The sequence below is a fragment of the Puma concolor genome, chromosome E1 (genome assembly GCF_028749965.1).
Source record: "Puma concolor isolate L17-30 chromosome E1, mPumCon1.1.hap2, whole genome shotgun sequence".
Lineage (NCBI taxonomy): Eukaryota > Metazoa > Chordata > Mammalia > Carnivora > Felidae > Puma > Puma concolor.
Window position 1 is genome coordinate 6,032,432 of NC_141680.1, and position 15,936 is coordinate 6,048,367.

Here is a 15,936-nt window from a genome sequence, read left to right on the forward strand (position 1 = left end):
TTTGGAGAGCCTCTGAAATCGCCTCTCTTCCTGCCAGTTCAGGCAATGCTGAATTTATATTAGAACTTAAAATACGAGGTCAGGGGCAGGAACTGTGACCTATGGAGACTAGGTGCTTGTTTAGGCTTCTGAAGGGTGATTCCTAACAGCGAACATTTCTGCCTCTTTTTTTAAGTTTTGTTTATTTAAGTGATCTCTTCACCCAACATGGGGCTCGAACTCCCAACCCTGAGATCAAGAGTCACACGCTCTTCCGACCAAGCCACGTAGGCACCTCGAGAGCATTTCTGTCTTAACTGATACATTGTGCTCAGAAGGATGAAGGTATTTTTTCTTAGTCTTGAATTGGTGTCTGAGAAACTACGAGGAAGGCACTTTTTCCTGCTACATGGGTCAGAGACAATTAAACAAGACACTTCAACAGGAACTTCTTGTTTTTTTTTAAATATGTTAAAGATTGCGATTTTATAGTTGGACTTCCAATATTTGAAGTCTTTGCAGGTTGAATCCCACTGCTTCTGCTGGCTCCAACTCTTGGTGACTTTTTTCCTTGTGTATTTTATGACTTTTGATTGTCAGCGTCACGTTCCTTGGGATTTTATTTGCGGGAATCCTTTGAGGATTGGAATCTGGTTGCATTCCTCCAGGAAAGGTCTGTATCTGTTTCTGCCAGTCTTCGAGGGGCTCTTCCAACCCCAGACCACTTATACTTCAACTTGCAGGGGTGTACTTAGTGCCCAGGAGAAAGCAGGAAACTTCCATCCTTGCCCTTTCTGTGTTTTGTTTCTCATACGCCCTCACGGTGTCGAGATTTCACATGCAGCTTCCTACCAGCCTCCTCAGCTCGTGGGGGCCCCAGGCTGAATCACCAGGTTCCCACATCCCACAGAGCAATCAGAATAGCAGCCCAAGGTCTCCAGTGTTGAGTAGAAACCGTCACAGGAAAGACCGCTGGGAGCCTTACTCACTGCTTGCTTTCACTACACCTTCAGCCTCCAGAGATTCCTTGATTTCTTGCCACTTTAGCGATGCATTTTCATGGTTTGGGCGGAGGGGTTATTTATCCATATTATCGCATGCATTGTACAGTTGTCTCCAACTTCCTCTCCCGGTCACTCGGCAGTCAGGGCTTTCCTGGACCACTCCACCGAAACCACCCTTGTCAAGATCACCAGTGATGGCCATATGGCCTAATCCTGTGGCCATGACCACCTTCATCTTACTCGTACCCATCAGCAGCGTTTGGCATAGCTGATTATTCTGTCTTTCCCAAAGAGCTTCTTCGTGTGGCTTTCGGGATACCTCACTTTTATTATTTTTCTTCGGTCTCACTGGCCGCGCCCTCTTGGTCTCTGGCTGGGCTCATCTCCTCTTCTAGGCATCAAGATGCATTTCTGAAATCTCAATCCTGAACTCTATCTACATTCTTATTCCAGATGATACCTAACTCGTCCCTGTAAATGCACCTGTGTGCCGATAACTACCCAATTTATATTTTCAGCCTCAGCTCTCCGGAACTCAAGACTTCCAGGCAACTGACCCACAGATATCCCCCCTAGGTGTCCAGTGTCTGTGAGGCATCTTACACACAATACATTTAAGACTTACTCCTCCTCCACCTTCTCCGTCCAGAAAACCCCAGTCTTCGCCAGTTCTTCCCCAAATCTATACATGACATCACCATTGACCCCATCTCCAGGAGTCGTTACTGATTTCTCTCATCCCCTCGTGTCTCCCCTCCAGTCCATCAGTGGGTCCTCTAGCATCTCCGTGTGAAATTACCTTGAACCTGACCACCGCTCCAGTCCACCTTCCAGGCCAAAGTCAACATCATCATCATCATCTTCTGTGACAACCATTAGAGCCCCTAAATGCCCTCCTGGCTTCCATTCCTGTCTCTCCATATCCAATGCCACCATCACCACCTCCGGCTACAACTTGTTCTCCTCCAGCTACAGATCTTTTGAAAATATACTTCTCCAGGGCCTGGGTGGCTCAGTTGCTTGAGTGTCCGACTTCGGCTCAGGTCATGATCTCACGGTTCGTGGGTTCGAGCCCTGTGTCGGGCTCTGTGCTGACAGCTCGGAGCCTGGAGCCTGCTTCGGATTCTGTGTCTCCCTCTCTCTCTCTGCCCCTCCCCTGCTCATGCTCTGTCTCTCCTTGTCTCAAAAACATTAAAAAATTTTTTTTTGAAAACATACTTCTCCAACTCAGATTTCTCGTGCTTATGATGAAATCTGGACTCCATCTGGACTCCTCGCCCTGGCGAACAAGGCCCTGCAGCGTCTGACCCCTGTTGATTTCCTCACCCCTCCTCCGTGATTCCCCGATTCCTCGTCTGTTTCTGCCCACTGACCTTTCTCCTTTCCTTCAAATATGTCAGACTGAATCCAGCCTCGGTGCCTTGACTCATGCTGTGCCCTGTACTCAAAAGCTCTTTTCCCGTTTCTTTCTGTGGCTTACTCCTTCACACAATTTCCATTTCTGCTCAAATAGCACCTCTGTAGAAAGGCCTTCACTGACCACTCCACAGAAAATTGGACTCTCCTTAGTCTCTGTCCCCTTATAGCTCTGAGAGCCATGTGAAACTATACAATTTATTTCATTGATTTGTTTCCTGTTTTTCCTATGAGAATGTACGCTTTATAAAGTCAGAGCCTTCGTTTCCCTCATTTATCATTCTTTTTTTTATGTTTTTTTTTTTTTAACATTTATTCACCTTTGAGAGACAGAGCACAAGTGGGGGAGGGGCGGAGAGAGGAAGACACAGAATCCGAAGCAGGCTCCAGGCTCCGAGGTGTCAGCATAGAGCCCCATGCAGGGCTCGAACCCGTGAACTGTGAGATCATGACCTGAGCTGAAGTCAGCTGCTTAACCGACTGAGCCACCCAGGCACCCCTCTCTCATTTATCATTCTGTCCCCAGAAACTGGAGCCATGGTTGGGCTCAAATATTTGATACATTGATCTATCTCATTCTATGTAATAGATGCTCGATAAATATTTTTGAAATAAAGACTGAATCTCACTTAACTCCCACCATAACCAGTGAGTTTTTCCAATCATATAGGTGAGGAAACTGAGGCCCAGAGATGTTAAATGACTTGGCCGTGGTTACACATCTAGTGAGTGTCCAAATCAAACCCAAGTGTGGTATGACTTTCGAGGCCATGATATTTTTTTTCCCAGTGTTTTGAATTTTTTTTTCCTAAATTTCACCTTGAAATAATGTCAGACTTAAAAAAAAAAAAAAAAAAAGTTGCCAAAACTGTACAGAGCTCACGTGTACCTTCCCTGAGCTTTCTCAAATGATGTCATCTTCTCTAATCATAATGTAGTTATCAAAACCAGAAAGTTGATGTTGGTGTAGAACTAGTTTCTGATGTACAGGCCTTCTTCCCATTTCACCAGTTGCCCCACTAACGTGTCCTCTCTCCTCCAGCGTGGAGGTCCCGGTCTCTGTCTTTCACGGCTGTGAAAACACGACCGTGACCCTTCCGAAGAGGACCGCATTCTCACCGTCAGGGTCTAGTGTATGCACAGTGCTAGGCACATGGAAAGTGTTTGGCAATGATGGCTGTTCTTGTCGGGGAAATAAATCAACCTTCCTTTTGAGGAGTGGGAGGGGAAGGCTTCTTCACATTCTGTTTGCTTTGCTTAGCTTGGCCGACCTTGAAGTGTTTATAAGAAATACCGAGAGCGGCATGCTCAAGAAAGTTGAAAAAGGAGATTTCAAAGGATTGGTGGAGATTATGGGGCACCTTATGGCTCTGAAAGAGCGGCAGAACAGCACTGATGAGATGTTCGAGCCCTTGAAGCACACTATTGAGCTGCTAAAGACCTATGAACAAGAATTGCCAGAAACGGTGTTTAAGCAGCTGGAGGTCAGTGCACAGTTTGTTTCCTGAATAAAAGAAACAGAGGGAAAGCTTCTGGACCGCAGAGTGGGGTGAGGTTGGGGCGAGGTGAATGAGAAACGGGGCTGGGTGAGGACCCAAGGCTCGCGATTTGGAGCCGTCTGTGTAATGGCTGTGCGCTCTCTAGTGCCTTCCGGAAACTCCGTAAATACGAAACGGCACAATGTTGGCGATAGATGGGACAGTTGGCGTGGGTGAAGGGTTTTGGTGGTTTCGTTTTGTTTTGTGTTTTCTTTTTTAGGGATGACTGAAAGTTTTGATTCGGAGAAAGGAAAGCAAGTCTGAGAAGTGTTAAGATGACCTTAAGGGGATGTGGGGCCTGAAAGAAAACAGTCAAGCAGTACTCTGAGGCAATACAGAAAAAGGGCACAGGTTCCTGGGTCAGAGGCTGAGGGCAAGAAGGATATGCCAGAGTCAGAAGGAGATGATAGCCAGGCAAGCAGGCGACCACGGAGATGGGTCAGAACTGTAGGGGACGGGCACGCCGTGCCGTGACGTCACAGTGTGGCATCCTAGCGTTGATAAAGACGTCTGGGCACCTGTCCAGCTTCAGGCCTGCGGGCGATGGGGGGGGGGGGGGCAGAGCATGGGTCTGACCGGACTGTGGTCGTCTTCGCAGGAGCTGCCTGAGCAGTGGGACAATGTGAAGAAGATGGCCATCGCTGTGAGGCAGCAGGTGGCCCCGCTGCAGGCGAACGAGGTGGCCGCCCTCCGTCAGAGGTGCTCAGCCTTTGACGTTGAACAGCAGCAGTTCTGGGAGCGATTCCGCAAGGAAGCTCCCTTCAGGTATGGACCGCCCCCCCCCACCCCCCCGCATCAGCACAGCCTCCTTTCTGGTAAACATGGCGGTCTTTGGGTTTCCGAGGGTCTTTCGGTTGAGTTCTTGGATCTTCTGGTGTCTAGCAGGGGAAGACTTGTTTCCAGTCTTCCCTCCCACTTAGATCGGCTGGTTAGAACCTGGTGCTGATGTGAGCAGAGCCCCGTATGAGATGACCAAAGGTTGTACAAACACCGTGCCTTAAAAACAGAAGCCTAGAGGCGCCCGGGGGGCTCAGTCGGTTGAGCGTCCGACTCTTGATTTCGGCTCAGGTCATGATATCACGGTTTATGAGATCGAGCCCTGTGTCGGGTTCTGTGTCAACAGCTCAGAGCCTCCTTGGGATTCTCCCTCTGTCTCCCTCCCTCTCAAATAGATAAACTTTAAAATAAAAAAAGTCTCAAAGTTCTGTGTCCCCGAACTGTATGTGATAAAAATCACAAGGTATTTTACAAAGCCACTAGTATTCTAAATACCCACAGACTCGTGTTCTTTTGGTTTAAAAGTGGCTGGGAGCATTTTGAAATAATTTTGGAAGGCACTTTGGAAGACCAAAGGAAGGATTTGAGGGGCGCCTGGGTGGCTCAGTCAGTTAAGCATCTGACTGCGGCTCAGGTCATGATCTCATGGTTTGTGAGTTCGAGCCCCGTGTCAGGCTTTGTGCTGACGGCTCAAAGCCTGGAACCTGCTTCAGATTCTGTGTCTCCCTCTCTCTCTGCACCCCGCCACTCCCACTCTGTCTCTTTCAAAAATAAATATTAAAAAAAGAAAGGAAGGTTTTGAGGTGAAGGATTTCTTTCTCTCTCTGCTTAGTAATGCTCAGACCCCTCATGATAAGGGGTCTTTACTTAAAACAATTATAGGACGAATGACCCCATTCACACGTGCTCACATTGTGCACACACGAGTTTCGCACGACTCCTACCTTGATGGAGAAGTGTACCAGGGGTCTGTCCCTGGTCCTCTGCTCAGCGTCGGTGGCTCCAACCAGGAGAACAAGCTGGTTCTCAATGTCCCGTGTCTGCTGATGCACCAGCTGAGATGGGTCCCCTCCCTTACTCCAGTTCCATGACTCACTTTCTGGTTCCCTCACTGAGATTCCTGCCGGGTTTCCTCTACGGTTTTGGACGGACGAGCTTAGACGTCTCCGCGCTGGAAAACGCCATGCTGGTGAAGAGTGACAAACCTTTTAACTGTCAAGGGCACTTACCCAGAAAAAACAACATCACACAGGGAGACAACACGCTAAAGCAACAAATGAAGCCAAAAAAACAAACAAACAAACAAAAAAACCACGAAAAAACAACCATCACAACGTTAGTGGAAGGAAATAGGGCGTAATGATTAAGCATGTGGACTCTGGATTCAGGCTGCCTTGCGTCTGCTCACAAGTCTATGACTTACTGTGTGTCAGGAAGCTCACCAGCTCTGAGCTTTAGTTCCCTCGCCTGTAAAATGGGGTTCATGATAGCATCCGTCTCATAAGGTTGTTGACAGAATTAAGAAGTAATCTTTGTGGGGCGCCTGGGTGGCTCAGTCAGTTAAGCGTCCGACTCTTGATTTTGGCTGAGGTCATGATCTCATGGTTAACGAATTCGAGCCCTGCGTCGGGCTCTGTGCTGACAGCATGGAACCTGGTTGGGATCCTCTCTCTCTGCCCCTCCCCTGCTTACGCTCTCTCAGAATAAACAAACTTTTTAAAAATATTTTTAAGTTTATTTTGAGAGACTGCACAAATGGAGAAGGAACAGAGAGAGAGAGAGAAAGAGGAAGGCAGAGAATCCCAAGAGGGAGAGAATCCACGCAGGGCTTGATCTCACGAACTTGTGAGATCATGACCTGAGCCCAGATCAAGAGTCGGATGCTTAACCGACTGAGCCACCCAGGTGCCCCACTAAATAAATGAGCTTAAAAGAAAAAGAAGTAATCTTTGCAAGTATTTAGCGTAGTATCTGGCACTAGGATGACCAACCATCCTGGTTTTCCCTCGGCCGTTCTGGTTTTAGCGCTGGAAGTCTCACATCCAGAGAAGATTCCCTGTTCCAGGCAGATCAGAACTGTCGGTCGCCCAGCATGGCGCATGGGCACGGCCTACCTATTCCTATTCGCCACTCCTCAAACGTACACCGAGTGGCTCCTATCTCCCAATTACCATACCTGGGGCTAGAGAGAACGAGACGAATGTTTCACGAGGCAGGGAACGGCAGAGCAACCTGGGGACAAGACCTCCAGCACTTTGTAAAGGTCCTCAGGTGCTTCCACTGCGCAGCCAAGTTTGAGCCTTGCTGCCCTATGGGGAAGTAACTGGTTCCCTTTTAAGCAGTCGTGCCAGGGCGTCAAATTCCAGATGAGTCCACATCCCTTTAGCATAATGGTCTTTGGAGCCGTGCCCTTGCTCCAAGGAAGCATGTGTTGCACCACACATTGGTGAAACTCTTTGGGGACTGTTCTTTCAGAGTCTGAGACATATTCTCTTGACTCTCCTTTGGACATGCAATTGGATACTTGAATTTTAACACCGATCACGCAGAGCCAAAGCTGGTGAGGGGGTTGGGTTATGGAGCTGTGTGATACTTGCTTAGCGTTAACAGTCACACCCACGGCAACAGCCGGAAGAAAGAGAGGAAAAGACACTAATATCTTTGCCTCAACTGTCCCTTACAAAATTTTTCAAGAGAAGGGTCCCAAAGATACGTGGTGAAATGTTTTCCCAAATGGACTCCGGAGAACTGCTCGAGAGGACACGACGTCCGTTTGCTGGTGTGATTTTTGCGTACCTGTTGGAAACGCGGTATCCCTCCTTCGTAGTTAGGTCGCGTGCGTGTGTTGATCGACTGGTGGCGTTTTTGTAACGTGATGGCTGCGATTGAGTTTGTTTTCTTTCTTAGCACCCGTATCTGCCGGCTGGGTGGATATTGCTTCTCTGAGCTGGGTTTTCCAAATCCGCATCTGTTAATTTGACATGCAGATGAGGCCTCGCAAGAGAACACTTTGAAAAGAGCTGCTCACAGCAGCATGGAAAGCCAAACATTACTTCAATTGTGATGCGTTCTTCTCCTCGGCAAGAAAACATCAGGACTGGGGCAGAATTGTGGATTTATGGCTGAAGGGAATCTTAGTGGGAATCAACTCAAGGCTTGTTGTCTTTTTGGGCTTGGTGTATGCAAATCTGTGTGTTTGACATTTTAAGGCTGTGTGTATGGCAAAGGGTTTTAATTCTGGCGCCTTCACTTTTAGATCATTTAAGAGTTTCTAAAATGCAGACCGTGGCACATTCCTCTGCGAGTGCAAGTTTCGGTTCCTGATTATGTTGCAGGTTAAGCTCACACTGATCTTGTCTTTGAGGAGGAAAAACAAAGTATCTCATTAGGCTCCTGAAGCCTGTCAGGTGCTGGTTGATGTCTGGTTGCTTGGGTTGAGTTTCTTCGTGTCCAAGTCTTACTTCTTCCTGTAGTTGTTAACTCTGAGCTGTATCAGCATATTCCGAGCTGAGCTCCCTGACTCCGTAGTATTTGGCTAACTCCTCATATTCAGATTCAAGGACTTTTCACAGCTCTTAAAGTCCGGAGGCGGACTGTCCCCTTTGAGCAAAAGGAATGTCTCCACGCTCCAGTGGCCTTCTCTGGCTCAGTGTCCTAACCTTGAGCGCAGTCTTCCTGACCTTAAGGAATGATGCCATGGCACATAACCGGTTGCCTTTCCCACATCGAGACCAAGGTTATCTACCCACGGCTTTCTTAGCCAAAGCACTTGATCTCGGTGAGCTGCTGCTCAGTGGAGATCATTAGTGTTTTCAGCCGGCTGGCAGCCGGATTCCGTGAACGATCGAGAGAGCTTTCTTGAAGGTACCCTCCCTTTGGGTACTATCGTGCATGACAACTAGAGAAAGCAAAGCTTTCCAGATAGCCCAGTGCAGCAGGCGTGAGGAAAGGTAGGGTCCTCAGTCTTGCTTGCACAGTGTCTGTTGTCTCTTCAGTAGCTGGAGAAAAGAAGTGCTCATCGTTAGATCTCCCACAACATGTCGCAGTCCTGAGACAAGTCATTAGTTCAGCCTCACCCTGTTCTTCCAGTTCATCGGATTCATTCACACGACTCAGGCTTCCGCAGAGCAGGAGAGGTCGTGGTCTCAACAATGGGGTCACCAAAAAAGGATATTGTGCTGGGATTTTAAGATAATACACGCTCAAAAAAAAAAAACCAAAAAAAAACAAAAAAACAAAAAACCCCATACTTTCTGACCTCAGAGACAATTTCAAAAATGAGTGCTTAGACACATTCATTGGAGGGGCATCTGGGTGGCTCAGTTGATTGAGCATCTGACTCTTTTTTTTTAATGTTTTTAATGTTTACTTTTGAGACAGCATGAGTGGGGGAGTGGCAAAGAGGGAGACACAGAATCCAAAGCAGGCTCCAGGCTCCGAGCTGCCAGCACAGAGCCCGACGCAGGGCTCGAACCCACAGACTGTGCGATCACGACCTGAGCCGAAGTTGGGCCCTCAACTGACAGAGCCACCCAGGCACCCCGCATCCGACTCTTGATTTCAGCTCAGGTCATGGTCCCAGCATTGTGGGATAGAGCCCTGCGTTGGTCTCCATGCTAAGCATAGAGCCTGCTTAAGATTCCCTCTCTCTCCCTCTGCCCCTCACCCCACTCTCTCTTTCTCAAAAAAACAAAAACAGGGGTGCCTGGGTGGTTCAGTCAGTTAAGCATCCAACTTCAGCTCAGGTCATGATCTCACGGTTTGTGAGTTCGAGCCCCGTGTCAGGCTCTGTGCTGACAGCTCAGAGCACAGAGCCTGCTTCAGATTCTGTGTCTCCCGCTGTCTCTGCTCTTCCCCCACTCATGCTCTGTCTCTCTCTCTCTCTCTCCTTCAAAAATAAATAAAAACACAGGGCGCCTGGGTGGCGCAGTCGGTTGGGCGTCCGACTTCAGCCAGGTCACGATCTCGCGGTCCGTGAGTTCGAGCCCCGCGTCAGGCTCTGGGCTGATGGCTCGGAGCCTGGAGCCTGTTTCCGATTCTGTGTCTCCCTCTCTCTCTGCCCCTCCCCCGTTCATGCTCTGCCTCTCTCTGTCCCAAAAATAAATTTAAAAAAATTGAAAAAAAATTTATTAAAAAAAATAAAAAAAAACAAAAATAAATAAAAACATTAAAAATTTTTTTAAATAAAAACAGAAAAAATAAAGTGAAAGACATGTCCATTGGGTGGCCAACTTTAACCTCCCCCAAGGAGGCAGTTCACACCCCCTGTTGGAGATGGTGCTTGAGCCAGTGGGAAAGGGAGGATTAGCCATTGGGAAAAGAAGTTGGAGGTGAGGTTATTCCAGGCATAGGAAGCAGAACACTCAAAGGCACCAAAGGGTGAAAACGTGAGGAACAGTTGGATGGCCCCATGTGTGCATGGCTGGGATGCTGGAAATGGGGGTGAGAACAGAGCGGTTCACGGAACCAGATTCTGACCATGATCAACCACTGAGGAGCCTAAGCATGAGGACAACGTGGTGTGAACACCACTGGCCTGTGGCTGCAGAGAACGGGGTGGAGCGAGACCCACTCAGGGCCAAGTGCTCGGTGGGAGGGTGATGGTGGCAGCCCAGGAGAGAAGCAGTCCCCGTGGACTGATGAGATGGCACTGACAATGGAGAGAGGACAGATTGGAGAGAGATTTGGGAGGGGAATAGGTGTGTTGATTGGGTACGAGAGGTGAGCAGGGAGGAGAGACTGGTACAGTTCTCTGTCTTCTATCCTGGACCACTAAGTGCAAGGCACTCTTTCACTGCTCACCCAGGTGGGGGCCACCGATGGGGAAGAACTGAAAGACCCCAGGCTCGGTTCGGATGAGTTGAGTCTTAAGATTCCCGTCAGGTACCAAGCAGGGGTGTGTTTGTTTTTGAACACACAGGTGTGGTTCTGAGGTTAAACATTTACCACCCACTGGCTTCCCGAGAATTAATTTAAATTTTTTTTTTCAAACGTTTTTTATTTATTTTTGGGACAGAGAGAGACAGAGCATGAACGGGGGAGGGGCAGAGAGAGAGGGAGACACAGAATCGGAAACAGGCTCCAGGCTCTGAGCCATCAGCCCAGAGCCCGACGCGGGGCTCGAACTCACAGACCGCGAGATCGTGACCTGGCTGAAGTCGGACGCTCAACCGACTGCGCCACCCAGGCGCCCCTCCCGAGAATTAATTTAAATCACTCATTCCTCCCACTCCCTCCACACACACCTACGTCTGGGTCAGGCCTGAGTCGATCATTCTTCTGAGATCGTACGCACAAGCGCCGAATTTCCATTTCTCTCCATTATAATTTTATTCATCCAGACATTGCAGGCATTTCTCTCCTTAGATTAAAATACTTTTGCATTATTGTTTCAATTTCAAAGACTTACTGCACCACGTTCCCTCCAATTGCTTTCTTGTTCTCCTACTGTATCGCTCCCCTAGGATTCGGAGAACCGCTTCCAGCTTATTAGGCACATTAATCAGGGCTGTGAACATCCTGACGGTGTGCACCAGAGTTTTGAAATGGGAAGAGGGTTACCTGCCCTCGTGTCTTGGGATTCTTTTCACCACTTAGGCCAAATTAACTTTTATGTGTGCTCAGCTGCAGGAAATGACTGTCCACAAATTTAAACCATAAACAAAAATTACACCATGCAGTAGACGACGTCAGGAGTAGGTCTGACAAGTAATCGCCTCTGACAGTCATCTGAGATGCTGCTGTTGATTTCAGGGTGTTCGCACGGGCTAAGGAAAGAATGGTTAGAAAGACCATTCATTTTCTCCTGTGTGTGCCCCGAACACCCTGAGAGCTCACGACTTCCCTCGTAAGTTATTCCTGAATTATATACGCCATTCGTAGATTAAACAGAATGTGGGCTTTTAGACGTTGGCCCGCAAGGATCTTGTACCAACAGCAAGAAGCTAAATTCGCTTTCCAAGTCGCTCCAGTCAAGATAAAAAGTAGAACCTACACACTGGAACAATCAGTCTTTGGAAATGAAGAATAAGGAGAAAAAAACCAGCCGTGCACTTGATCTTTCCTACCGGACCACTTGCCATGAGGACATTACATTTCATTTCTTCTGGTTCTTTTTCCACTCCTCTCCTGGGGGGGGGGGAGGGGGGGAGGAAGCTCCTTGCCTAGACAGACAAAGGTCCCCCTTCAGCTCTGAGAACTTCAACCTCCAGTCCTGTTCCAGAACCCTGGGGGGACGGAGACCAGCGAAGACGCGCCATGATGTTCGGCCTCATCCTCTGAAGACAAGTCCACAACCGTAGCACAGAAGCCAAAAACCATTTAGATGGAACCAGCAGAATCAAACGTAGCAAGCATCAAAGTTAATCTGACACTGATTTAATGGGATGCATAACTGTTATTGTGTTGCATGGTAATTAGGCTTAAGTGGCGAGCAGTTCAGGTAAATGGCTTTAATTAGGATTACTTTCCATCCGTCAAGTCAGATATTTCCAAAGACAACTGAGAGGAGAGGCAGTTCAAGAAAAAGACGTCGTATGCCGTCCTCCCCTCCACGCTCCACCACCCAACTAACATACACGAACATACGTACGTACGTGGGCGTGGGCATGCACACACATGCTAGACTGGAGGAAACGACTGGTTCTTCAAATCACTCGTTTACCCTCAAATTTCCCCTTGATGATGAAGCCCATGATACCTTATTTTGATTTTAGAGGAACGTGGTATTCCCCCTTAAGTCGCGGTGCCCCCAAATTGGCCCTCCAGGCGCACAGAAGAAACCAGAGTTGGTGATGGGGAGGAAAAGAAGAGGCTCCTTACACACTTGGGTTCCATGTGCCCCTGACCAAAGAAACGTTATCTGCCCACGTGGGTTCCTTTGCACGTCAGGTTCGTTCGTTTGTTCTTCCTTTCCTTCCTTCCTTCCTTCCTTCCTTCCTTCCTTCCTTCCTTCCTTCCTTCCAAGATTTTAAGTCCTCTCCACACCCAACATGGGGCTCAAACTTACAACCCCAAGATCAAGAGTTGCGTGCTCCACGGACAGAGCCAGCCAGACGCCCCTGCGTGTGGGGTGCTGATGTTGGAGGAGAGAGGCCAGGCCGGGAACGCAGTTCTGGAAAGGTAGGGCCGTGAAGCAGGCGAGCACTGGGGAGGCTCAGAGAGGGCGGTGGATGCCTGCCGTGAGCACTAGAGAGAAAAGAGGGTGGGGGCCTATGAAGAAAAACCATAAAGCTGGGCACAGCGCAGAGATAGAAGTCGGGTGAAGAACCAGAGGCATCCGGGATTCAGGAGAGAGCAGGCCAGAGTGGTCTAAGGCTCGAGATCAAGGACAACTTGGAGGGAGGACTTAAGAGGAGTCTGACTTGAGGCCCCTAGCCAAGGAGCAGCACGATGACTGCACAGGGCCCTGGTGAGGTCTCTGTGCTCAGTCTTCAAGGTCCTCTATCCGTGGTTTCCAAACGTGGCAGTGCCATTGCCTGGAAGCGTCACAGGCCACCCACGTGAGCTTCCCCACAGTCAAGGACGCCAACCTGGCACACTGGAACCACCCGGCAAGCTGCGCCTGGGTCTCACCCCTAAAGAGCCTGATTTCACTGGACTGGGGAGCAGCCTGGGCACGGAGAGCATTCAAAACTTCCAGCAAATTCTAACATGTCACCCAGACTGAGAGCCAGTGCCCCAGAGGGAGTGTAGGGTTGGACTTCTAGATGCCAGCCCTCTCACCTAAAGACCGCCTACCATGCATAGTCTTGGCGGGAGCTCTGGCTTTCCAGCACCTACGGGAACATGACCGTGTTCCTCTGTGTCAGGTGCTCCGGGAGCCAGTGCACAGAAGCACAGTCCAAAGGGAGCTTGAACAAAGGGATGGTCCCCTTCATCCCTGGATGGGGGACCAGGGAGCAGCAGAAAAGGAGACTAGTTTTCCCTTCTCAGGTGTGAAGAGAAGATCTAAGCCTCCTGTTCACCTTGAACTGTCTTTTCTCCAGCTGTGCGCGCTCACCCCCACCCCCCCCCCCCCACAACCCACCCCGAGTGCCTTTTTCTTCCCGGGCTTCGGTGCCAGTTACCGTTCGTGGCTAGAATACTAGGCGTTTAAAGATTTGAGCTGGCGTGACCCTGGCGATTCCGGGACACGAGCCCCCGTGCGCCCTCCTCACCGGAAGGAACACGTTTTTGTTTCGTAGGTTCGACAGCGTCGCCCCTCACCGCGAGCTGGACGCCAGGCACGTGGAGATCCGACAGATGGAGCTGACCCTGGCCTCCATCTCGGAGTCTGCTGCCTTGTTTGAGGTCAGCATTCCCAACTACAAGCAGCTGAACCAGTGCAGGCAGGAAGTCTGCCTGCTGAAGGAGCTCTGGGACACGATAGCGATGGTCACCTCCAGCATCCGTGCCTGGGAGACGGCCCCGTGGAGGGAGGTCAACGTGGAGGCCATGGACCGGGAGTGTAAACGGTTCGCGAGGTGCATCCGGAACCTGGACAAGGAGGTCAGGGCCTGGGACGCGTTCGCGGGCCTGGAGAGCACCGTGTCGGACGCTCTGAGCTCCCTGCGGGCGGTGGCCGAGCTGCAGAATCCGGCCATCCGGGAGCGGCACTGGAGGCAGCTGGTGCAGGCCACGGGCGTGAGCTTCACCATGGGCGAGGGCACCACCCTGGCAGACCTCCTGCGGCTCCAGCTGCACCGTTTTGAGGACGAGGTGCGGGGCATCGCGGACAAGGCCGTGAAAGAGATGGGCATGGAGGAGACCTTGACGGAGCTGTGCGCCACCTGGGCCGGCCTGGAATTCCGGTACGAGCCCCACCCGCGGACCGGCGTCCCCCAGCTGCGGTCGGACGAGGACCTCCTCGAGCTCCTGGAGGACAACCAAGTCCAGCTGCAGAACCTGATGACGTCCAAGCACGTTGCCTTCTTCCTGGAGGAAGTGTCCGGCTGGCAGAAGAGGCTGTCCACGGCCGACGCCGTCATCTCCTCCTGGTTCGACGTGCAGCGTACGTGGTCTCACCTGGAAAGTATATTCATGGGATCCGAAGACATCCGGGCTCAGCTGCCCCAGGTACCTGCTAAGGAAATCCTGCTCGTTCTGCCCCCTTACCCGAGTCGAGGGAGGCGCTCCCTGTCTGTGCGGTCCTCTAGACCCTGTCCTCCTCTGCCTGGTCTTGCCTCCACTCAAAGGCACCCGCAACAAACATCGGCCTCCCAAGCCGCCAAAAGTCAGGCAGAGGGAAAGAGAGAAAGGGAAATGCACACCCATCAGTGTGTCCCTGGATGGCTGGGAAAAAGAAAGGAGGGTCGATTGGTGTTGTTTCAACATGTATTTAAGAAAGGAAATGGGGGGGCACCTGGGTGGCTCAGTCATTTGAGCATCTGACTTCGGCTCAGGTCATGATCTCACGGTCCAATGAGTTCGAGCCCCACGTCGGGCTCTGTGCCGATGGCTCAGAGCCTGGAGCCTGCTTCGGATTCTGTGTCTCCCTCTCTCTCTGCCCCACCCCTGCTCATGCTCTGTCTCTCTCTGTCTCAAAAATAAACGTTTAAAAAAAAGAAAAAAAGAAAGGAAATGGAGACTATCAGCTCCTGAAGTTTGGGATGAGCCAGTCACGAGCCGCTCCACAGACAATTACAGTGCAGTTGTCAACTGGGAGTGAGCATTTGTTTCCGGGCAAATTCAAGTTCCTTCTTGAGCTGTGAGCCACCCTGCAGACCTCTGGCCTGTACTGCCTGCGAAACACCAGTCTGCAGCTAAATCCTCAGCAGCGAATTTCTGTGAACTATACATTCTTCTCATTACTACCTTCCCTGTGGTTGATTGCCCCTTCTAATTTGTCTTAATTAATGTGCCATTAACTTACCCACCTCTCAGTGGACTCATATTCGTTGGATTTTTTTTTTTGCAGAGTTCTGTTTCTCTGTACCCCCTCAGCACAGAAAGCTCTTTGCCTACAAATCAGTTTGTTTCCAAAACGTCACGCATTGTGCAGATCTCCCTTAAAAGTTGACGCGCCCCCCATCAAAACGTTGTATTTTTCCAGCTCGCCCCTCAAAAAGCATATCTAATGTCCGACTGCAGATGGAAGGTTGTACATCCAGAACGAAAAACAGCAGAAAACTGGGGCACCTGGGTGGCTCAGTCGGCTCAGGGCACGATCTCGCGGTTCATGAGTTCGAGCCCCGCGTCGGGCTCTGTGCCGACAGCTCGGAGCCTGGAGCCCGCTTCGGATT

General features: G+C 50.2%; 1 protein-coding gene across 1 annotated transcript in view; it reads left to right on the plus strand.

The window, feature by feature from the left end:
* The window catches only part of DNAH9 (dynein axonemal heavy chain 9), a 342,468-nt gene that overhangs the window by 73,282 nt on the left and 253,250 nt on the right, over positions 1–15,936 (plus strand). Inside the window, exons 18-20 of the mRNA XM_086686045.1 lie at positions 3,661–3,883; positions 4,536–4,702; positions 13,900–14,770. Coding sequence (XP_086542171.1) covers positions 3,661–3,883; positions 4,536–4,702; positions 13,900–14,770 — 1,261 coding nt within the window. The remainder of the gene's footprint in view (positions 1–3,660; positions 3,884–4,535; positions 4,703–13,899; positions 14,771–15,936) is intronic.